The 25,600-nt window shown below is 44.3% G+C and overlaps 2 protein-coding genes across 2 annotated transcripts; both read right to left on the bottom strand.

Annotated features, from left to right (window-relative positions):
* Nucleotides 1–13,392: 13,392 nt before the first annotated feature.
* On the bottom strand, nt 13,393–14,331 carry LOC136653943 (olfactory receptor 4Q3-like). The gene has a single exon (XM_066630808.1). The coding sequence runs from the start codon at nt 14,329–14,331 to the stop codon at nt 13,393–13,395; it is 939 nt and encodes a 312-aa protein (XP_066486905.1).
* Nucleotides 14,332–24,667: 10,336 nt separating this feature from the next.
* Nucleotides 24,668–25,600, bottom strand: LOC136653942 (olfactory receptor 4Q3-like). Its single transcript, XM_066630807.1, has one exon. It carries the CDS (start codon nt 25,598–25,600, stop codon nt 24,668–24,670), a length of 933 nt encoding a protein of 310 aa, XP_066486904.1.

Below are 25,600 nucleotides of genomic sequence, written 5' to 3'. Positions count from 1 at the left end.
ACATAATTGACTCGTCTCACATCATATAGAACTAAAAGGCTGCATCAGAGACTTTTCCTTTTGAACAGGATGCATTCCTTTTATTTCATTAAAAGCCTTTGCTGATGCTTATCTTGGTGGTACTGAACTGCAATTGACAACTGCTGAAGAAATGTAGTTTAAGTCATGGTAAAATTCCTACTGCTGTTATTCCACCTGAAAATGAAAAGTTTAATTTTTCCCATAGGTATATTAGCTGATTAATGTGTTTTACAAAGGTTCATAATTATATTTATATATGCCCTCCAGTGTATTTCTGAACTATTAAACTAGATTCATACAGCGTTCTCTTTCCAACTAAATTCAGTTTCTTTCTTATTAACAATCACATTTGTTTCTCTGAACCTACTCGCACCCCCAACAAAAACAAATGTACTTTTATTTGATTTGCACCCTGCAATGCAGAGTGCAACTTCATGATAGAGATTGAAAAAGTTTTGAAGAAGGAGGGAGAAATATTGATGACTGGAGAAAAGTACAGACTTTGACACAGCTGAAAATTTTTGTGAGAATATGCATGCAAGTTAGAAGCTGTAAAAAAAATATGATTAAATTAACAGAAAAAGTAGGAGATTATACTCATCTGAACATTTGGGGTAATTTCTAGAATAAGGAACATTGATTTCCCCAGAAAGTGAATTTATAGGAAATCTATTTAATGTTCTAGTTTAATTCCATCCAACTCTATTCTATGGTTTTATTGTAAATTGTAATTATAAATAAAATTAATACCTGCAATATCTCTGTATCATGGAAGTGTCAAGCTGCCTGTTGTCATATACGTTAGAATCCACCTTTTGCAGAGATTCTCACTCACACTGCAATTCACAATAAAAGGGGATCTGGGAACAAGTGCCTTCTGTCTCAGCAATCAGTTCTTCATTGCAAGGTAAGCCTGCATCCTCCAAAGTTTGGATTTTTCAAGAAGGCTCAGAAAGGATGAACAAAGGAGGTGGAAGAAATTCAGGACAGCAAAAGGCTGGAGATGGAAATGGAAGATGGAGTGGTCCAGCATGATGATGTAATGAAACTGAGAGAATTGGAACTTCAGTGAAAATAAGAAGCTCCATGCAAGTAAGCTAGTGGAGAATTAGAGTGAGAATAATCATTCTTCGATAGCTTTCACCTCATCTGGAATTTAAGAGGATATAATGCTTTCAAGTTTTCCTTGACATAAACCTGATACTTGAGGCTCTTGGATTTGTCCCTCTGTATTCAAAGCCTGTGATGTTCTCTTAAAAACGACAAAGATGTCAGCATCCTGGACAGTGTCGACTGCTCTTCAGTCCCACATGGGTTAATTATAAGTTCTTGTGCACAGCAGAACTTTACTCAGAACTTTAGTGGGTTTATGTGCTGTTTCCAAGATCTTTTTCCCCTTGGAGAGCCTGATGCAGTTCATTCACTTAATTTGAACCTCAGATCTTTAGAGGGCTTCTATGCTTTTTCCCAGATCCTTTTCCCTTGCAGGAGCCTACTTACACTCAGGTTAATGAAGTTCCTTTATTTTATTTCTACCCCACCCATCTTCAGTGTGGCAAACATGATTTTCTTTCCTTTTTATCTTTACAATAGCCCAGGAAGGCTGAGGGATTACAAGCTAATCATGCGCATCACTCTCTCTCATTGAGAGCAGTGGGTTTGAAAGGGCTTGACTTTGCTGGATGAATCCTGGGTCTCACAGATAAACAACAACAACAACAACGACAGTATTTATATACCATATATATATAAGCTAGTTATATAACAGATGATGATGGACCTAAGAGTGCTGCTCCACCCCCCCACCCCCCCACCCCCGTTTAAAATGTGACAGATGCCATTTAGCAATACTTGCATCTGCAGAACATGACAGGCCACTGCATGAGGACTGGCAGCAGTGATGGTTCCCACATGCAGAGTGGCAGCCAGTCATGGCTGGCTCAAGTATTCAAGGGCTCTCTTGCAAGCAACCATTGGCCAGTTTCCTGAATGCCTGCATGGGAGGACATACACTCTGAGACAGGAACCCAGAGGCTTCTGGGAGTGACACGTTGTGAGGACTAAGAAGTCATGCTGAGGTCTGTCAGCTTGAGTTCTGAGTGATGCAGAACCAAAGCTTACATGTTGGTTCAGGGAGCAGGTGCAGAGCAATGATTCAGCAGAATCAACAAGCACCTGGGACAGGCACACCCTGGGTGTGACCAAGCCAGTACTGATTGGCTGAGCTGACTATATGAAGATAGTCAGGAGGAGCCTCAGGTGCAGCAGTAGGGGAGTTGATGGAGTAACTGTGAGACTGCTGCCAGTGACTGAAGAGGCTGGATACTGTATGTATGTGATATTACTGACTTATGGACTGAACCTTTGACTGTGTATTATTGGAACTGATTTGGATTTGTTATACTGGAACTGACTGCTCTCCGTGCTGACTCTTGGACTGTTAAATGACTACTCTAAATGTGATATCCCTTGACCAATACAACTGCTGAAAGTACTCTGCTGTAGTTGAAGTGTTGTTCTTGCAACCTGCTCATATTGGGACAAGACTGGGAACCTACACCAATCCTCTTATAATTTTATACAAGCCTCCCTAAAACCTTAACATGGGTTATGGGCCCAGGAACTGCTGACTTGGTCCCTGCAACTGCTGAGTTGAACCTGTGAGCTACAAGAACTGCTGTTGTTACTATTAGAGCTACAAGTGACTGCAAAGATTTAAAGAGCATGGAGATGAGCACAGTCGCAGCCTCAGGGTTCTTGATAACCCGGCTGAATGGACATAATTATGCCACTTGGTCACGTAAAGTCTCGTTACTGCTGAAGTGAGAGGGTCTGTGGAATGTGGTTGTTAATCCATCAGACTTGGCAGACCTCAATGAGGATGACGCAGAACTGATACAAACTTATCAAAGGGAAAACAAAAGAGCATTGTGTTTATTTGGCTTGACCTTGGAGGACCAGCAGCTGGTCCACATTGATGGACAAACCTCGGCTACAGAAAGTTGGGAGGCGCTCAAAAGGATTTATGTGCGAGATAGTGTTGGCGCGCAGATACATCTCATGCAAAAACTGCTACAGACACGCCTCCAGCCAGGAGTGTAAAGTCATGCACATTGGGGCAAAAAATCAAAACTTTAGATATAGGCTGATGGGTTCTGAGCTGTCTGTGACAGATCAGGAGAGAGATCTTGGGGTGGTGGTGGACAGGTCGATGAAAGTGTCGACCCAATGTGTGGTGGCAGTGAAGAAGGCCAATTCTATGCTTGGGATCATTAGGAAGGGTATTGAGAACAAAACGGTTAGTATTATAATGCCATTGTACAAATCGATGGTAAGGCCACACCTGGAGTATTGTGTCCAGTTCTGGTTGCCGCATCTCAAAAAAGACATAGTGGAAATGGAAAAGGTGCAAAAGAGAGCAACTAAGATGATTACGGGGCTGGGGCACCTTCCTTATGAGGAAAGGCTACGGCGTTTGGGCCTCTTCAGCCTAGAAAAGAGACGCTTGAGGGGGGACATGATTGAGACATACAAAATTATGCAGGGGATGGACAGAGTGGATAGGGAGATGCTCTTTACACTCTCACATAATACCAGAACCAGGGGACATCCACTAAAATTGAGTGTTGGGCGGGTTAGGACAGACAAAAGAAAATATTTCTTTACTCAGCACGTGGTCAGTCTGTGGAACTCCTTGCCGCAGGATGTGGTGCTGGCGTCTAGCCTAGACGCCTTTAAAAGGGGATTGGATGAGTTTCTGGAGGAAAAATCCATTATGGGGTACAAGCCATGATGTGTATGCGCAACCTCCTGATTTTAGGAATGGGTTAAGTCAGAATGCCAGATGTAGGGGAGAGCACCAGGATGAGGTCTCTTGTTATCTGGTGTGCTCCCTGGGGCATTTGGTGGGCCGCTGTGAGATACAGGAAGCTGGACTAGATGGGCCTATGGCCTGATCCAGTGGGGCTGTTCTTATGTTCTTATGTTCTTATGTTCAGGAGGGAACATGCTGACTCACCTAGAGTTTATGAAATGAACTCTGGGGGAACTCCAGGAAAAAGAGCTAAATTTTACTGAACTGCAACAGGTGTATATAATTCTCTGCTCCCTTGATGAGAGCTATGACCAGTTTGTGGCGAATTTGGAAGTAGTCCCACAAGCAGAACTAACAATTGCCAGCCTGATAAGTAGACTCCTTGATGAGGAAAGGAGGAGAAAAGACAACAGAGTGCTTAGAAATCACAAGCAGAATTCCTCAGCCCTGCAAAGAGGGAAAGCACCGGTGGAAAGAGTAAGTGACCTTGACTCTGCAAAAGCTTACTCTGCTGTGAAAAAATGTTATAACTGCCAGAGCCCTTCCCACTTAATCAAAGATTGTAGGTCTAAAAGGGGAGAAAAGAAACCCCTCCGTTATGGCAAGGGAGGAGGAGTAAATTTGACTGTCACTGGAAAAACAAAGGACTGTGAAACCTATTTTGTAATTGACAGTGGGGCAACGGCAAACATTAAGAGATAAGATAAGATAAACTGCAAAGATAAGAGACTGTTTCAATCATTTGAGCCAGCAACAAACCAATGTGTTACACTAGCTGATGGAGTCACAGCAAAAGTGTGTGGAAAGGGAAAGATTGTTTTGCCAATACTGCACAGAACTCTTGAAATGGTGTATGTGCCAAACCTAACCTACAACCTCCTATCTGTTGCCGCGTTGACAAGGCAGGGCTACACTCTGCAATTCAATATGGAGGAGTGTAAGATAATGAAAAATGCTGAGCATGTAGCAACTGCTAAACTACATGATGAATTGTATGTGTTATACAGTAGTGCAAAAGAAACTGTGGGGTCAGTGTTGATTAACAGAGCAGAACACTCCCATTGTATTCATAAGTTGCACCGTCAACTTGGTCATGCGTGTTTTCCAGCCCTCAGAAAGACTGTTGAACATTCAGAAGGGATAAAATTAAAACCCTGTGGTTTATACCTGGACTGTGAGGTATGCAAAGCTGTAAAGTCCAAAGCTACTCCCACCAGAAAGCCTGGCAAATATGAAACAAAAGAGGTCCTGGATCTAATCTTCATGGACTTAATTGGGCCATTCACTCCCAGCATGGGAGGAGCAAGATTTGTGTTGTCCATTGAGGACCACCATTCTCGTTATGCTTTTTGTTATCTAATGGGCACAAAAGCACAGACCAGCCAGACTGTAGAATACTGGCTAAAGTTTGTCAAAAGAGAAACTGGCAGACTACCAAAATGCATCATAACTGACCAGGGTGGTGAATTTGTAAACCAAAGGTTTGAAAGATTACTAAAAGAAAATGGCATAGAGCACCGTATGTCAGCACCTTATCGACCTCAACACAATGCCCACTGTGGTCAAACATTGCAGAATATGGCATTCTGTATGCTTAAGGGCAGTGGTCTACCATTTAAATATTGGGGCGAGGCAATGATGTGTGCTTCGCATACGTTGAATGTGATCTGGCATTCTGGCACTGGAGAGATACCATATAAGATATGGCATGGGAGAACACCATCACTGGACTATGTACATACGTTTGGTGTCCCTGCTTATGTACACATACCTAAGGCGAAAAGACTTAAAGGACAACAGAAAAGCAGAAAGATGTATTTCCTGGGGTATGAATCAAACCACAAGGCGTACAGATTTGGGTACTTGCACTCAAAGGACATTGTTATCAGTGCAAGTGCAAAATTCCTTGAGGACACTACAGGGTGGGAACGTTTGGGGCCATGTGTTGCCACATCCTACCCGATAGCGGACTATAATGGGCTACAACCAAAGAAATCTGTCCCTGTAAAGGAGAAAACGCCTATAAGAAAACCTCCTATACTGAAGGAGGAGCCTAGGGATGAGGAAACATCATCTGAAATGGATGACAATGAATTGAAATCAGAAACTGAGATTGAAATACCAGATCCACAACCTACTGATGTGACTAATGATGATGTCAGTATACCCCGTAGATCTACAAGAGAACGAAGGGAGCCTGATCGGTTTAAACCCGGATTTATTTGCCAAGTATCCATTGAACCTTCCTCATATGAAGCTATAAAGGACATGCCTTTAACTGAACAAACAGCATGGAAGGCAGCGATCAATGCTGAATTGCAATCTATGCAACAGCTAAATGTATATGAGGTAGCCTATCTCCCACAAGGGGAGAAAGCAATTGGAAGTAAATGGGTATTCAAGGTGAAGAGGGATGAAAATGGTCAGACAAAATGTAAGGCCAGACTAGTCGCCCAAGGATTTGGGCAGGAAGCAACTGATTATGATGAACTGTTTGCGCCTACTCTCAGGAATAGTTCCTTGTATAGTGCGCTGGTGTTAGCAGCAAAGGAAGGATATAAAATAAGGCATGTAGACATTAAGACCGCATATTTACATGCGCCACTTAGACACACTGTATACATGAGAAAACCTTTGGGGATTGCTGAAACTGACAAAGGATATTGGCTACTGAAAAAGAGCCTATATGGACTAAAGCAATCTGGATATGAATGAAACCAATGCCTTTCTACTGCACTGAAGGAAGAGGGATTCCACCAAGGCACAGCTGACCCATGTATTTTTACCAGGGGTAAAGGCCAGTTGAAATGTATTATATTATGTTTTGTAGATGACCTGGCAATATTGCGTAAAAATGAAGAACTAACAAATGGTCTTATTGAAGCATTGAAAAAAAAGGTTTACATTACGTGATTTAGGGGAAATACGTAATTATGTTGGTTTGGATATAACCAAAGTAGAAACTGGCTATAAAATCTCTCAAAGAGGCAAGATAGCAACCTTACTGAAAAAGTTCAACATGGAACAGTGTAATGGGGTAAAGACGCCCATGGAGACTGACTTTGAAAAAGATGACTCACCCAGTCCCATGTTTGACACTAACATGTATAAATAATTACTGGGAAGTTTAACGTATATTAGTCAGTGGAGTAGACCGGACATAGCAATGGCTTGCAATATATTGGCCAGAGCCACAAGCCAACCCAAACAAACACTGGTAAGCAGCAAAACGTGTTCTGAGGTACTTAAAACAAAAAATTGACTTAGCATTGTACCTAGAACCTAAGGGTAGTCTGAGTATTACAGCATATGTAGATGCTAATTTTGCCTCTGACACAGAGACAAGGAAGTCAACCTCAGGCATGACATTATTTTTGGCAGGAGCCTTAGTTGGGTGGAAAACTGTAAAACAGAGACATGTGTCGCTATCCACATGTGAGGCTGAATTTGCCGCGCTGAGTGCAATGTGCACTGAGATTGTTTGGTACAACGAACTACTGATAGACCTGGGCATACAAGTACCTAAACCTATTGAAATAATGGAAGACAATCAGGCAGCCATACAGATGGCTATGACACCTGGTGTGAGAGGGAGATCAAAACACACAGATGTACGCTTCCAAAATGTGAAGCAATGTGTGTCTGACGGGTTAATAAACCTAACGTACTGTAAGTCGAGCCAGAACGTGGCGGTCGCACTGACAAAAGTGCAAGGAACTAAGAAGCATCATGAAAACTGTGAGATGCTGGGACTAAGGGTCTAGATATGAGAGAGGACCTGAACCAAGGAGGAGAATGTCAGCTTGAGTGATGCAGAACCAAAGCTTACATGTTGGTTCAGGGAGCAGGTGCAGAGCAATGATTCAGCAGAATCAACAAGCACCTGGGACAGGCACACCCTGGGTATGACCAAGCCAGTACTGATTGGCTGAGCTGACTATATGAAGATAGTCAGGAGAAGCCTCAGGTGCAGCAGTAGGGGAGTTGATGGAGTAACTGTGAGACTGCTGCCAGTGACTGAAGAGGCTGGATACTGTATGTATGTGATATTACTGACTTATGGACTGAACCTTTGACTGTGTATTATTGGAACTGATTTGGATTTGTTATACTGGAACTGACTGCTCTCCATGCTGACTCTTGGACTGTTAAATGACTACTCTAAATGTGATATCCCTTGACCAATACAACTGCTGAAAGTACTCTGCTGTAGTTGAAGTGTTGTTCTTGCAACCTGCTCATATTGGGACAAGACTGGGAACCTACACCAATCCTCTTATAATTTTATACAAGCCCCCCTTAAACCTTAACAAGTTCAACTAGAAAACTTCAAGTTAGTTATGAGGCAGATTGAAATCGTCACCTCAGGTGAAAGACTGGCAAGGTGCTCTGCCACTGCCCACCACTGGCCACTCCTTCTCACTCCTGGATGAGAGAGTGGCAGCCCTATCCTAACCTGGCTGGAACAGGAAGGCTGGTAGGACTGTGCTTTATCTGACGCAGGGTTGGGGCTGGCTGTGACTCAGCCCAGAGCAAGGGGATTTATTCCCCTTGCCCTGGGTAATGTGGCAGCAGCACCAATGGGGCTAATATGATCTGCGCCACTTAAGGAAGTGGTGCAGGTCCGAGCAGCCTGGCACTGTGGAGAGTGGGTTTAGGATTCAGCCAGGGAGTGAGGTTAGGAGCCAGCCTAAGTGCTGGATCCTGGCTCCACCCCCTGCCTGGCGCTGGGCCACCCACAAGCCCACCCTCCCCCCACCCCGGAGTACACATCTGTACGCCGGCCCAAATGACTTTGAAGGAGGTGCAAATGTACCTTAGGGGACACAACTGGGCTGGTTTAAGGGCTGACGCTGGCCCAGCAAAATCTTCGGATTGTGCTCTGAATGAATTGGAAGAGGAAGTGGAGGACAGAAGAGCTGTGGTCAAGAATGTCTCCTGTCCTCTCCTCCTCCTCCTCCTTCTGCATTCTCATTTGTGCTTTCAAATTCACAATTTGGAGGAAAACAGCAGAACTGTAAGCTCTGGCAGCAACGTCAGCTCTTTGAACTTGCTTATGTGTCAATGAAGAAGCACTGGTGGTAACTTTTGGCTCCCAACCTCTTATAAAGGAAGATCTTGGGCCACCTCACTCAGCTCCATATGTTTCCAAACCCAATTCTAGAAGAACGCCAAAATCCCCATTCCTTCCCCATGGTCTCCAACAGGTCTAAGAGCATTAACTTTTCATTGAGTTTTTTTCTCAGCAGCAGTGGCCTCTCTCCTCCATGGAGTACTCACTAGTGCCACTCTGGTCTTTTGCTGTATTGAATTATAGATCCTGGGCACATTGTCAAGACAATGATTGATGCATTTGCATGTGTTCACTATAAGAGGCATTAAGTGTGTTCCATGATGGAGTTGGATTTGATAGAGAAACTGTGTGGGTCCACATTTTGTTGGACTTGTACCAACAAAAGGGCTGGTGTGGATCCAAGTAGGCCCATTTTCAACCCTGATACAGTACAGTAGTTAAGTAAAAAATTCTTTTCCCTACCTCTCTGCTGCATCATGGCCCCATCATGCCAAATATATACTAGCCAGAAACTTGCAGACGGCATTTGCAATTTCCTTAGAGCAGAGGTTTGATGAGGCTCAGTTGGAAGTGGAAGGAGGACACACATTGCTGGATCAAATAAAGAATCCACTTAGTTCAGGACTCATTGTCCACTAGTAGTCAACTGGGAAATCCTTCCAGACAGTTGACAAGTGAGGCTCTAAAGCAAAACAGCCACTCTTCCACTGTCTTCCTAGTAGCTGGGATTCTGAGGAATCCTGAATTGGAAGATGGTTCTGTTGTCCAAATGGTAATGAATGGTAGACCTGACCTGCATCTTCAGAGTTATTCTTATTACAAATATGTATATGTGATCAGCAAAGAGAAGCTCAGAAAGCGGTTTCTATATAAAATATATACTTGAGCAGAGGCTGGTTACCATTCCATAAGAAATACTTTACTCACTGTTTTATAGTTGTATATACATCTTCTGTGTAGTCAGAGGTACTTACTATGGAACAGAGAACCCTAGAGCTGTCCTCATTGTGTGGAAGCATGATGGGAGATCTACCATTGCGGGGACAGAGCCCTCAGGCAGCACATCCCCTTTCTTCAATGGTGTGGAAGGAAGAAAAGAGTGTAGGAGGGAAATTAGCAGGGAGGAAATAGATTCAAAGCTCTTAACTCCTGCAAGTGTCACAGCAGGCAGGTAGATGGTCTCTGCTGGTGACTGGGCATTACGAGGCCCTCCAAAGTCCTGCAGGTAGCATTGCAACCAAAATTCCAACACCACTATCCACAATGTTCTCTGTTTTTAGGATCCTGGCATGCAGTTCTATAGGCAGGATGCCATGCTTCCTCGATTTGTAGCAGTGAGAGAGGAAGTAGGGCAAGATTAATTAGGGGTGTTAACACAAGGCCTGTGGGCCGGCTACATCCTTTGGAAGCTCTTTATGTGGCCCTCAGGTTATCCCAGTTCAACTATCAGCTGCTCGCAGCTGCTGAACGGAGTTGTAATTGTTGAAAGGACAGCTAGCATGATAATTGGGCTCTCCCATATTGTGAAAACATGAGCAAGATTTGGGTATTTCTTTTCTGACTTTTGCAACTAATGAGCTCTAAGTGAGAAAAAGTGCTTATTTCTGGTCATGACCTGTTTAATGACATTGCTTCCTGCTCAATGACATCCCTTCTAGCCCACAGTAGGCATCATGGATGCTATTTGGTCCACTATATGAAACTAGTTTGACACCCCTGCCCTAATACATTGAGGCAAGGCCATGAAAGCCACTTATGCTAACCGACCAAATGTTTAATGAAGCAAATGTTATGCCATGCTATGAGTATTCATAGCCATTATGCTGAAACCAATCATTTATGTTTACTTATGTTAATAATGTTAATGCTATGTTATGGGTGTTAATAGTTAAATTGGTTATTGGTTTAATGTTTAAGAAATAAGGAAAATGTTATGTTTAAGGAAAATGTTATGAACATATAAGCAATGCTTATATGTTCAGAACCAAAAACATTTCTCTTGTCTCACTGTAGGAAGTGCAGGCTATAAATCAGCAAAGGAATGTATCTTAGCAAGCTGTCAAGGGCACAATAAGGTTCAGGCTTCAAAGCACTGTTTGTGAAAAGAAGCTAGAATTTCCAGCTGTCAAGTTTAATTGGTAATATGATAAATGAAACTAAACTGAACAGATTAGTTTCATTTTAAATCAAAATGCACTCCCAAGCTTGAATGTCTGCTTCTGAACAGAGAATTGAAACCCATGGCAAGAAGAGGCTTTTTGCAGATTTAAGCTTCCTTAAATCCAAAAAAAAGAAAACAAAAACAGTTATGCCATTTTAAATGAATACTGAAAGAGTTATCACCAGGGCATCACAGAAATGTCAAAGGAATACTATGTTTCCATGCATTCTTTAATATTTTAATAGTTATTGCTTAAGAGTATAGATTAATGTTAATAGCAACATATAATAGTTCAAAGTGAATTCTTGTTGTTAAAATAGTTTGATTGCCTGAATACACAGAATAGTAAAAGCAGTTAAATTTGACCATTAAGGCTGCTCAAGCCATGTAATTCAAATGCAACCTTTAAAAGGCAGATGCCTGGCTAAAGTTAATTAAGAGTTTGACAAGGAGACTCTAGAGAAGTTACAGCTTACAGATAAGACTCTTATTTAGGCAAGGGCATTCCTAACTCTGTATCTCCCACCTGTCACTAGAGATTTACAACTTAAAGTGAGATTAGATACAACATACAGAGGAACTAAGGAGTTACAATTCAGAGACAGATTTACAACTCAAAAAGAGATTTAGTAGTCAGGAAGCAGGATGGCTTGCTCCAACTAATTGGAATAACATATCACTTGGGAACATAAATCAGAGTATGAGGCTAAGAAAATACCCCAATTAGAAACATTTTAATGAGAAAGTCTTAGTAATGCAACTTATCTTGTTTGGCAGGCAGAAACATAATTGAGCAACAACAGAGATACAGACACCTGTAAATAACAGCTAGACAGGAACAGATTAAGCCAGCAAAACATCATTAGAGCCTCTAAAAGCTGACAAAAGAAGCTAGATTTAATTGAAATAAAGAGAAAAGTTTCTTAAAATCTTTATTTACAATAAGGATAGTTTGTCCTGTATTAAATAAATATAATTATACCACTATACATCAAAGTAATAAGTCACATAAAGGGAATTAAATATGGAATTAATAGAGGGACAACAAAAGGCTTAGTTTAACCAGTGATTGATGAAACCAGACAGAAAGGAATGTTGAATAGATAAGCAGATGGCTGTTTGAAACATGTCAGGGACAGGCCAGTGAGGAATGGCAAGAGATAAACAAAGACATACCAAAGGCCAGTAATAAATAAGTAAAGAGTAGCAAAAGATAAGAGCAAAAGACACAAAGTTTTCTGTGGCCAATCCTGAGAAGGCCTCCATCTCTGATGTCACCAGGTGGCGGCGGTGGCCAGGGGAGCCTTTGCTCAGCTTCGGTTGATTCGCCAGCTGCGACCGTACCTGACTTGCGCGGACCTGGCCACAGTAACCCATGCCCTAGTGACATCTAGATTAGATTATTGCAATGTGCTCTACGTGGGGCTGTTTTTGAAGACGGTCCAGAAATTACAATTAGTACAGAATGCGGCTGCTTGTGTGGTGGCTGAAGCATGTTGGTTTGACTTTGTGAAGCCGTTGCTTCAGTGGCTACACTGGCTGCCGGTTCTGTTCCGGGCCCAATTCAAGGTGCTAGTTTTGACTTTTAAAGCACTTTACGGCTCGGGTCCGGGCTATTTGAGAGACTGCCTCCTTCCTTACAATCCTGCCCGGGCTCTTAGATCATCTGGGGGCCCCTTTTGACTGTGCCACCACCAAGAGATGTGAGGGGGGCGGCAGCCAGGAAGAGGGCCTTCTTGGTGGTGGCCCCCAAACTTTGGAATGCCCTCCCCTTAGAACTGAGAACTGCTCCCTCTTTGCTAACATTTCGGCGTGGACTGAAGACCTTTTTATTTCAAAAAGCTTTTAAGTGTTGACAGGCTGGCTGGCTTTCTTTCTCCTTTTATATTAGAATCCACGGGGTTTGTTTTTAGATTTTTAATTAATTGTAAATTGTTTAAATTGTTGTTTTTAATGTTGTATTTTTAATTGTTGTAAACAGCCTTGTGTGCCCTTTGGGCATAAATGCAGGATATAAATAAATAAAATTAATAATAAATAAATAAATTTAAGGGAGAGGCTCACACTGGAAAATTGCTCTCTCTGAGGGCTTTGAGAGTTGACACATGGCTCTCATTGCTCTCTTCGCTTTGGACAAGGAGTCTCTGAGAGGCCCGTTGCTGGCAACGAAATAAAGCTTGCAGACGATCACCACTCTTGCCTACTGAGTTTGCTTTTGAACTTTGCTCTTGACCTTGCAACAACATAATATCCATTTTTCCATTCTGGCTCATTAGGACTCATACACAAATTGATTTGGCAGGAAAAGGAATTGCCACACATCTACTCCTTCAGATGCAGAAGGAAATGCGCACATTTGTTTTTCAACTTCTTCATGGCTTCCTTTACCTCTTTGTTCCTCAGAGTATAGATGAGGGGATTGAGGGCAGGTGTGACCACCGCATACAATATGCTGGCCACTTTGTTCACTTGGGAGGTGGAGGAGGGTTTAATATACACAACTATAATAGGGCCATAGAAGAGGGAGACCACCATCAGGTGGGAGCCACAGGTGGAGAGGCCCTTCCTACCACCCTGCTTAAAATGGTCACAGAGACTGGCCAGGATGGTCACATATGAAAACAGCAAGATCAGAAAGTTGGGAAGAATCATCAAACTGTCACTGAAAATATAAAGCACCTCACTTACATAGATGTCTGCACATGCCAGCTTTTTTAACTGGGTGATGTCACAGAAGAAACCGTCCAGCACATTCGGTCCACAGAGTGGTAGCTTGGTGGTGACCACTGTCTGGAAGATGCCATGAATGAGGCCTCCTACCCAGCAAAGTAGGAGGAGACTGAGGCAGCGCTGCCGGTCCATGATGATTGTGTACCTCAGTGGGTGGCAGATGGCCACATAGCGATCATAGGCCATCACACTGAGGATGAATGTTTCTACACCTACAAGGAGATGGCCAGTAAATACCTGGGCTATACAGGCTCCATAAGAAATGGTACTGCCATTGTTCAGTAGATCGGTCAGTAGTTTTGGGGCAGCCACTGAACCAAAAGATATATCAAGGAGGGATAGATTGGCAAGAAAGAAATACATGGGGCATTGAAACAGTTTGGGATCAGATCGAACAGTCACCATGATTAACAAGTTGCCCACAAGGATGGTGGTGTAGCAGGTGAAGACTAGAGGTAAAACGAACAGCTGGGCAAACTGGGAACCAGAAAAGCCCAGGAGGACAAACTCTGTAATGGTGGATCCATTCATCTTGATGGCTGGTTCTGGTGGGAGAAACAAATGAGTTAGGGTTTATCCTCCAGGTCCTTCTCATCTCTCCCTAGGTCCACTCCTACCATTGCATGTAACATGACTTCAAGTAGCAAGGCTGGATAGCTCTAGGTTACCAGGGCATTGTGATAGAGTAGCCAGAGTATTGTGCACAGGTTGAGGAGACAGAAGTTCAAACCGTTATCCCTTATTCAGCCATGGATATTTCTGGGTGGCCACGGCCACTCACTCTGTCCCACTCCAAACCGCTTCCAAGGACAGTTGTGAGGAAGAAAGGGGATCAATGTGTGCTGCCCTGAGCTCGTTGGAGGGCCTATAAAGAGGAGTGGGTCTTTTTCTGTGATAGCACATAACATCACTCCTCATTTTTCTAAAAAAAATAAGACATCTACATAATCTGCTATGATGATGATGATGATGATTTACCACCTGATAATGTTGTGGTTTTTATGTGTACATATACAATTATTAGCTGTGTTGTCATTTTGATGTTAATAATAATAATAATAATAATGAACACAAAACCATTGTCATCTAACACTCCTACATGCATGTAGCTGCATCTGCTGACACTGCACCACCTACATCACCTACCTAGTTCACTTTAAAAACATTTATAATTTATACATATAATTTATTAAAATGTACCCTTGAAATAAAAACACATAACATCTCTTTATGCGCCTCTAACTTTGGAAAACTCAGAAAAAAAGTGAAGTCCATGGTGGGGGGGAGGGGGGTTTTCACCCACCTCTACATATAAATGACAAGATATGATAACACATACCCCTGATCTGATGACTGTATTAGGTAACTTCACGTGTTCCACACAGATTTGCATCTCGTCTTGTTACTGCAGTTCTGAAGGGAGAAAAAAAAATACATACTGAGACAGTTTCCTCTGTTGAATCTGTTTAAACCAGAGAGGGTTCATCCCCCATAACCCATTTTTGCCCTGAGAAATTCACAGCCCAATCCTGAGTTGCCCGGAGTGCGGGGCTGCCGCGTTGCCAAAATGGCTGCAGCTTCCTACACTCCCTGGGCAGCCACTGCTATCTCCTTTGGAGATGGGGACTTTTGTCCAATTCCCCCAAGTAAGAGAAGTAGCCCTGCAATGGGGTTACTCGATTCTGCGGCAGTTCTGGAGCTGGCGCAGATTCGGAGAGTCTTGTGTTGGGCCGCAAGTCCCGTGTTGGGCAACACTCTCTGCCATCTGGCAATCCAGGCGACCACCAGGTGATGTAATGTAGGCCCAGTGCCCACTCTGGACTTGCACGGGGCTAGCCTGGGCACTGGTGCTGCAGTAAGGGCTTGCAAACATGCCTTAAGGCACGTTTGCAACAGTGTGCACCAGCAAGAAGCCTGCACGCAGGGCTCAGGTTCAGGCCCTCAGCAGCTAGATCTCGTTCCCCTCCTGGATTGTTTAATAAAATCAAACATACTTAATAAAATCAACACCTTTTTGCTCCAATTTTTCATGATTAAACTCCAGGCTTCGGTCTCATACTACTACAACAAAGGAAAAATTGCTGGCCAATATTCAGGACTCTCTGTTCTCTCTGTCAATAACCTGTTGGTTTTTTTTTTTTTTTTAATGTGCAAATCAGGGAGATTAATGGAGATTCCCAATTGGGGGAGTTTTCTGTCTAGCCTGAAGAAGTCTGGGAGAGTCGCTGCAGGGTGCAGAGGCCATTCTCTCTTCCTGCTGGAGAGCATGATTGAGTTGGGGCTGCTGAGATGTCGTTCATCTGGACCTTCATCTGAACCAGCAACCATGTGGTGTTTGGTCCAGAGTAACTGGGTTCAAGAGCAAATTATGAGTGTTGTGCAGAGATCAGGGAGACCCAGGTTCAAACCCTTTTTCAGCAATGGCAATTGCTGGGTGACCTTGGCTAGTCACTCCGTCTCCAACCTACCCAAGAGGATTTTTGTGAGGGGAAAAAATGGGGAACATGTGAAGTGCCTTGGGATCCTTGAAGGATGGGAAATAGATGAAATAATATCATGTGCAATATTGCTGCAATCAGTACATCAGGAAGCTTCAAGCTTTCCACAAACACTTCTACCTCTTCCCATTCTGGGAGTTCTGAAGGTTGATATGAAATATAGTTTCAGGCACTGTTCCAAGAGACAATTATTCAATTCAAGGAAGTGTCTTTCCACTTAATTTATTTATTCTTATTTCAGTCTAAAAGAGTACGGCTCTGTTCAACAAGTTTCTGTTCAATAACTGTACCAATTATTTGCTGGCCATGGAATAATAATTTTATACTCAGACATAATTGACTCATCTCACATCATACAGAACTAAAAGACTGCATCAGAGACTTTTCCTTTTGAACAGGATGCATTCCTTTTATTTCATTTGCTGATGAAAGCCTTTGCTGATGGTTATCTTGGTGGTACTGAACTGCAATTGGCAACTGCTGAAGAAATGTAGTTTAAGTCGTGGTAAAATTGCTGCTGCTGAAGAATAAGAAGAAGTATTGATGACTGGAGAAAAGTATAGACTTTGACAAAGTTGAAATTTTTTGTGAGAATATGCATGCAAGCTAGAAGTTGTAAAAAAAATATGATTAAATTAACAGAAAAAGTAGGAGATTATACTCCTCTGAACATTTGAGAGAGTTTCTAGAATAGGGAACATTGTTTTTCCCAGAAAGTGAATTAACAGGAAATCTGTTTAATGTTCAATTTAATTCCATCCAACTCTATTCTATGGTTTTATTGTAAATTGTAAATAAAATTAATACCTGCAGTATCTCTGTATCATGGAAGTGTCAATCTGCCTGAGGGGTCTGTTGTCATATACGTTAGAATCCACCTTCTGCAGAGATTCTCACTCGCATTGCAATTCAGAATAAAAGGGGATCTGGGAACAAGTGCCTTCTGTCTCAGCAATCAGTTCTTCATTGCATCCTCCAAAGTTTGGATTTTTCAAGAAGGCTCAGAAAGGATGAACAAAGGAGGTGGAAGAAATTCAGGAGAGCAAAAGACTGGAGATGGAAATGGAAGATGGAGTTGTCCAGCGTGATGTTTTAATGAAACTGAGAGAACTGGAACTTCAGTGAAAATAAGATGCTCCATGCAAGAAAGCTAGTGGAGAATTAGAGTGAGAATAGTCATCCGTCGATAGCTTTCACCTCATCTGGAATTTAAGAGGACATAATGCTTTCAAGTTTTCCTTGACATAAACCTGATACTTGAGGTTCTTGGATTTCTCCCTCTGTATTCAAAGCCTGTGATGTTCTCTTTAAAACAACAAAGATGTCGGCATCCTGGATAGTGTTGACTGCTCTTCAGTCCCACATGGGTTAATTATAAATGAAAAAGATTTTGAAGTTCTGGTACACAGCAGTACTTTAGGGAGCTCTGAACTTTAGAGGGCTTGTGTGCTGTTTCCAAGATCTTTTTCCCCTAGGAGAGCCTGCATCCATCCATGTTGATGCAGTTCCTTCACTTAATTTGAACCCCACCCATCCTCAGCATGGCAAACATTATTTTCTTTCCTTTTTATCTTTACAACAGCCCAGTATGGTTGACAGATCGTAACTGGTCCCAAATCACCCAAGGGAGCAATCAAAACACAATCTTATCCCTGTCTGCTCAGAGATAAGTCCCATCAAGCTTAATGAGGCTTACTTTATGGTATGTATGTTTAGGATTGCAAAGGCCCAGTCCTACTCGCATTCTGGCAGTGTGCATTATGGTGATTGCAAAATGCAACTTGCCATTCTGTGCAGCCAGGCCACCTTTGCTTCCAGAAAAACCCCAGTGCCAGTAAGTCAGCACAGAGTGTGGGCAGTGGGCGAACTGAACAGGGAGGAGAAGGAATGGGGCAGAGACTGGGACCAGAAGGGGTGTGTTGAGGCCATGAAGGGGGCAATATCAGTGCCAGCAGCTCCACCAATATCCTAACCCCTTACCCAGGGCCCGCCTTAGGAGCTATAGGGCCCAATGCAAAACATTTTTGCAGAACCCCTACCCTCACTGGCCTCCCCTACTCACCGGAATGAGCAACAGTGGAAAGGCGCCCAGCAGTGGAGTCACTGTCAACTGCTTCTGGGGAAGGGATTGATTCCAAGTCAGTTGGACCCAGGGACAGAAAGGAGGGAGGGCCGTCTTGCAGCAATGCTCTATTCACTGCACCCTCCTTGCGATGCCTCAGCATGGAAGATTACCATGCTGGAGAGCTACAAAATGAAGTGCAGGTGCTCCACTTGACATCCCAGTGCGGGGCCCCTCCAGACGCAGGGTAAAATTGCCCAAAGGCCGGCCCTGCCCCTATCTGCCTTGAGCCACATTCCCAGCTCCACTCAGACTTGTGCCAGAAAAATTGAGGGCACGGATCCAAGTAGACCTGCCAGGGAAGTAAATAAATGTTTCCTTACCTGGAGAGGACCTCTGGGACTGCCCCTCTAGCAGAATCCAGTGCATGCTCCAGTGATGTGGCTGTGGGATCTCAATAGAGATGAAGAAAGAGACGAAGGCGGGCTTGGTGGAAGATCTTCTCCCTCTCTGTCGAGAGCTCTTTATTTTTATCCCTCTCCCCCCCTCATTCCCGAAACTCTCTTTGCATAATCAAACAACCTGATTATATCACGCCACATACGCCTTTTGTGTTAATTGGCTTGGGTTTGGTGCAAGGAGGCTGAACCACGGGTGGTGTGGTTTGCCAGCGCCGACGTGGCAGCGTCCCTACATGTGGCTGCATTGTTGGAGCTTTGGGAAGGATTGGGCTGTAAAACTCTGTGATCTAACTCCCCAGTCCAGTCCCCTGCCAGCCCATAGCATGCAGCACCACTAACTCATGCTGCTGCATGTTATGGTGGAGGAAGGACCAGATGGTCTTGGAGAGGAAAAAAAATCTTTTATTTTCCTTACTACCCCACAGGCCTCCAGGTCTCCAATGGGTCGCCTTAAACCTGTACCAGCTATTTAAGAACATAAGAACAGCCCCACTGGACCAGGCCATAGGCCCATCTAGTCCAGCTTCCTGTATCTCACAGCGGCCCACCAAATGCCCCAGGAAGCATACCAGATAACAAGAGACCTGCATCCTGGTGCCCTCCCTTGCATTGGCCTTCTGACATAGCCCATTTCTGAAATCAGGAGGTTGCACATACACATCATGGCTTGTAACCCGTAATGGATTTTTCCTCCAGAAACTTGTCCAATCCCATTTTAAAGGCATCCAGGCCAGATGCCGTCACCACATCCTGCGGCAAGGAGTTCCACAGACCAAGCACACGATGAGTAAAGAAATATTTTCTTTTGTCTGTCCTAACTCTCCCAACACTCAATTTTAGTGGATGTCCCCTGTGTCAGGTCAGCAGGGGAGGATAGCTCTTGCTTTCCTGATAGCAAAGAGGCATGGGAGCATAGGAAGACAGCACAAGAAGCAGGCGATCCCAAACAGAGCCAAAGAAGCAGGCACAGGCTTGTTTGTTGCAAAAGCATGTATTGGTAAAAAGAGCAGGCAGAAGAGTAGTCAGTCAAACAGTCCAGAAGTCAGGGACACAGCAGAGAGGCACAGTCACGATGAGCACACTCCAAGTCAGAACAGAAAACCAGCAGCACAGCACGCAGAAACACCACAACAACCCACACCTCGGTGTCTGTGCTTGCCTCATATATACTGGGGTCAGCCAATCAGAGTAGGGCAACCTCATAGTCACAAGATAGTCTTGTAACCCACTCTGATTGGCTGTCCAGTGGTGCATTGCACCACTCCACCATAGCCTATGTGAGTCACGTGACTCCCACCTGCAACAGGTGCAGCTGATTCCATCAGCATACATACACAGTGCTGCTGCTGTTCCTTTAATTACATTTTACACCAGCCTGGACATCAAGGCCCCTCCTGCCACATCCTGGCTTACAACAATTCAGGGTCTGGGATGCCAAAGGCCTGACACCCTGGTTCTGGTGTTATGTGAGAGTGTAAAGAGCATCTCTCTATCCACTTTATCCTTCCCATGCATAATGTCTCAATCATGTCCCCCCTCAGGCGCCTCTTTTCTAGGTTGAAGAGTCCCAAACACCATAGCCTTTCCTCATAAGGAAGGTGCCCCAGCCCAGTAATCATCTTAGTCGCTCACTTTTGCACCTTTTCCATTTCCACTATGTCTTTTTTGAGATGTGGCGACCAGAACTGGACACAATACTCCAGGTGCGGCCTTACCATCGATGTGTACAATGGCATTATAATATTAGCCGTTTTGTTCTCAATACCTTTTCAAATGATCCCAAGCATAGAATTGGCCTTCTTCACTGCCGCCGCACATTGGGTCGACACTTTCATCGACCTGTCCACCACCACCCCAAGATCTCTCTCCTGATCTGTCACAGACAGCTCAGAACCCATCAGCCTATATGTGAAGTTTTGATAAGTCCGGGAAAAGAGGGATACGATCTTGGAATGCACAGATGCTGCTAAAACCCTCAAGCATCCCAGAGTTTGACCTGCTCCCTGCCCTGATTCTTCTCCAAACTGCCCATGCCTGCACCTTAGCTGTTCCGGTGGTGAGTCTGGGGGCTACTGCTTCATGCAGTATCACTACTGTAAGCCACAGATAGAACAGAGGCATAAGTTCAGTAATGTAACTACAAAACCACACAGGTTATCACTCAAAGTTTTCATGGAACGCACTCAGTGCCTCTTGCAATGAACACATGCAAGTGTGTCTCTCCCAGTCTATACAATGTGCCCAGGATCCATAGTTCAACATAGCAGAAGAACAGAATGTTCCAGGGAGAAAACTGATCAAAGCTTCTGAGAGTAAACTCAATTGGATGTCAAATCTCTTGGGCCTGTTGAAGAGCTTGGAGAAGGAATGGGATATTTGGAATTCTTCTAGAAAGAGATTTCTGGGACACTTGGAGATGAGCATGGTGGCCCCAGAACTTCCAGTACAGGAGATTGCAAGCCAAAAGTTCCCACCAGCCCTTCCTCAGTTACACATCAGCAAGTGCCAAATGCTAGCACTGCCTCTGCTCTCACTCAGGCTGCTATTCCTCCACTTTCTGGATTTGAAAAGACAAAATGAGAATGGAGCAGGAGAGTGGAGGTGGAGGAGAGGAGAGGGCTAGATTGTCTCCCAGGAGATGTTCTAGCCCACTAGTCTCCTGCCCTCCACTTCCTTTTGCAATCCATTTGCATTTTCCTTTTCAAATCAAGAGAGCATGTGAGAAGGGATAGAAATGACCCAGAGGTTGGCAGTGACTGCCCCCTCCGCCCCCTGCCAATCTGTCAACTGAGGTGATCACTTCAATCTACCTCATAATCAACTTGAAGTTTGCCTATTTGGCCTCAGAAAGACTGGGCAATCTTCACAAAGTGTGACGCCCAGACACCACTGGGTTTCTGTCCCTGTTGCATGTCCTCCCCTGCACACATTCAGGGGACTGGCCAATGCATGCTTGCAAGAAAGCCCTTAAATACTTGCTGCCAGTTCTCATGCAGTGGCTGATCTTGTTCTCTAGATGCAAGTGCTGCTAAATCTGTCACATGTGAAACTAGGGGGCAGCACCTTTGGGTCTACCTTCAGTGGTTTACATGTGAGACCCATCGTTCATTTCAATGCTGCCTTGGCCTTTAGCATGGGGGAATGCTCAGTGGCAACCGCAGGACTAATGGGCAAGATTGAGCCAGGCCAAGCCCTTTTAAAGCCACTACTGTCAATGGGTAGATGGGACTCGTTAGCCTGGGAAGGCAGCTCATCTGAGAGGAGGAAAACTCTGATCCCAAACCTCCACTGCCTTGTGGCTACATCCAGTTATGGAAAAGGCTTCAGGAGTCAACCTCGAGGCAAAATCTGGAGCCGGAGTCCCTGAGGCAGTTCATGGCTGAAGACAGTCATGTTCTGGCAACTCCTGCAACACTGCTGGAACCAACCATATTGGCCTCTGCCTTTCCATTGGACCATTTCAGCGACGTGGAGGGGAAATTTGCTGCATGGGAAACAGTCTATCCTCCATATCTACTTTACCCAGGCTTCGCGCACTGGAGAGGACACTTTGTTCCAGAACCACCATTCAGAGCGTGACACCATAGTCTTCCGAGACTGAAGGATGCCAAAACAACAACAACAACAACAAAAACTGTCAATGGGAGAGAGTGGATTAACTTGGCCCTTTTTTACAATAACTATTTCGGGATGACCCTTTTTCATGTGCATTCAAAGCACAAGTTGTAGGAGAAGAAATTGCTCAGTGCTGTTGTCCAATCACTAGAGGTATTATTTATTTACTGCGGGGCACAGCACAGCGGTTTTGGCACAGTATTACCTGTGTTGGAAAGCAGAGTAGCCACCTGCAGAAGAAGCCCTTTCCTAGGGGAAATTCCACCACCCAGCTAGTTTGTTGCTATCAATAAGCACACACAAGGGCAGAGGCCATTAAAGTTCCAAAAGAAACACCTTACCATTTTACAGTGGTACACATTTTCTGAAGTATTGGAGGTGCCTACTAGTTATGGAGCAGTGAACCCTAGTGCTGTTGTCATTGTGTGTATGAAAGAGAGAGGGTGCTCATAATCAGTGGCATAGCTAGAGGGGGTACAAAGCACTAGATTTTGCAGGGAGCCTCACTACAGCATGCAAGCAGCCCCTACTACTCCCCTTTGGAGCCTCTGTTTTTTTTCCCCTCGCCTGGAATGAATCTGAAGGGAAGGGGGAAGGACCTTTTGCACGCTGCGGCAAGGCTCCCTGCAAAACTTAGTGCTTTTCACCCCCTCTAACCACACCACTGCTCATAATGACTGTGCACCATTATGGAGACAGAGATTAAGAATCTGCATCCTTCGCTTATCATCATAGAGGGCAGGTAAGTGGTTTTCAGGTGTCTGGTCAATATCCTGCCCACCTCGAGCCCTACAGGTGACAAGTGATGCATAAAAATCCAGATCCAGCTTGAAACTGGCTGATTCTTTGCTCAGGTACCCCCTACACACACACACACACACACACACACACACACACACACACACACAGCATATGTGACACAGATTTGGAGAAATTGAAAGATTTCACCCATGAATATATGAAGATCAAACTTGTGCTTCATCTTCATAGAACAAAATGATATTGCAAATGAGAAGGGGATTCCTGTAACAATGAACTTAAATTTCTGTTCTGTCCTATCCCCTGAACATACAGTGGGTCCCAATATCTCAGATGCTTGGGTGTGGGGTGGTTTACTGGGTTATTGGGAGAGAAAGTCACTGAAACTTTTCATAAATTGCAACCTTCTTGTAAACCTTCTGAGCTAAAATCAAATATCCACAGCATGCCAGCTAAATCCGGACCCAGCTAGAAAATTGCTGATACCCTCTGCAAGTCATATAGGGTAGAGCTTAGAGGACAATCAAGTTAGAAATGGAAGGACAGGTTGTGCTTGACAGAATAAAACATCTGCCTAGTGTAGCACTCATTTTCCAGTCCTGGTCAGCTGGCAATTGAACTTAATAACCTCTTCCCCCCTTCCCTGCCATTGGTTTCCTCATAGAAGGTCCAGAGGAATCTTGAGTCAGAATAGTGTTCTTCTATCCAAGAAGTGATACGCGTAGAAGGTAGACCTGAACTGTATCAATTATGCATCTTCAGAAATTAGTATTACAAATATTTATAGATCAGTGTTCAGCAAAAAATAAGCTCACAAAGTGGTTTACAAAGCAAAAAATTATTACATAAAGTGTCCCCTCTCCCAAAGGGCTCTCTAACAAAGAAGAAGAAACACCAGTAAACACCCAAACAGAGGAGACACTGTCTGGAGTGAACAGAGGCAATTGCTTTCGCCATGCTAAATACAGGTTGGCCCTCGGTATCCATGGTGGATCCGTTCCTGGACCCCCCACAGATACCGAACCTATGGATATTGAGATCTGCGGGGGGGGGGGGTGGTGGTCAGAGGATCTCCAGATGCAACCAGAAGTGCCTTCCTCATGTGGCCTGCCTACACCTCATAAAGTCTCTGGCAAGCTTCTAACAGGCACCTGGTTTTTCATCAGAAGTGCCTGTTGGAAGCCTCCCAGAGGGCTTCTAAGGTGCAAGGAGGCCACACAAGGCCTCCCTGAGCTTCTGAACACCACCCAGATGCAACTGGAAGGCACCTCCGGTAGTGTCCAGGAGGTCTATTGAAGCCCTCCAGCAGGTTGGCACCTATGGCAAGTCAGATCCATGGGTGTTGATCCTGCAGGTAAGGAGGGTCAATCTGTCGAAAAATGCAACACTTTGAAGCCCACTTGACAGTGAATTTTGATTTCAAATGCACAGCATTTGATTTGGCAAAATAAGAAAGTTTCACACATTTACTCCTATTGAGGCAGCAGGAAATGTATACATTTGTTTTTCAATTTCCCCATAGCTCCCTTCACCTCTTTGTTCCTCAGAGTATAGATGAGGGGATTGAGGGCAGGGGTGACCACCATGTAGAACACGGCAGCCATTTTGTCCACCTGGTTGCTGGAGGAAGGCTTCATGTACACAAAAGCAATGGGCCCATAGAAGAGGAAGACGACCATCAGGTGGGAGCCACAGGTGGAGAGGCCCTTCCTACTGCCCTTTCCAAAACGGCCACAGAGGGTGACCAGGATGGTGGTATATGAAACCAGCAGGGTCAGAAAGCAGGGTATAATGATCACACTGTCGCTGAACACTAAGAGTATCTCACTGACATGGATGTCTGAACAGGAAAGCTTCATTACCTGTGTGATGTCACAGAAGAAATTATCCAGCACATTCGGTCCACAGAATGGTAGCTGGGCCGTGACTGTTGTTTGAAAAATACTATGAATGATTGCTCCTATCCAACAAAGTATGAGGAGACCGAGACAGCGCTGCCGGTCCATGATGGTTGTGTACCTCAATGGCTGGCAGATGGCCACATAGCGATCATAGGCCATGACATTGAGGAGGAACATTTCTACACCGGCAAAAAGGTGGAAGGTAAGTATCTGGGCCATACAGCCTCCATATGAAATTGTCCTGCCACTGAACAATAGGTCAGTCAGTAGTTTTGGGGCAGCCACTGAGCCCAAAGATATGTCGAGGAGGGACAGATTGGCAAGGAAGAAATACATGGGGCAGTGAATGAGATTGGGCTCAGTCCACACAGTCACCATGATGAGCAAGTTCCCCACAAGGACGATGGTGTAGCAGGTGAAGACCAGAGTTAAAATGAACAGCTGGGCAGACTGGGAGCCGGAGAAGTCCAAGAAGACAAATTCTGTAACGGTGGATCCATTCAT

This window comes from Tiliqua scincoides, chromosome 5 (genome assembly GCF_035046505.1).
Source record: "Tiliqua scincoides isolate rTilSci1 chromosome 5, rTilSci1.hap2, whole genome shotgun sequence".
In the NCBI taxonomy this organism is placed as follows: Eukaryota; Metazoa; Chordata; class Lepidosauria; order Squamata; family Scincidae; genus Tiliqua; species Tiliqua scincoides.
This window is presented reverse-complemented; position numbering and strand designations above follow the sequence as displayed.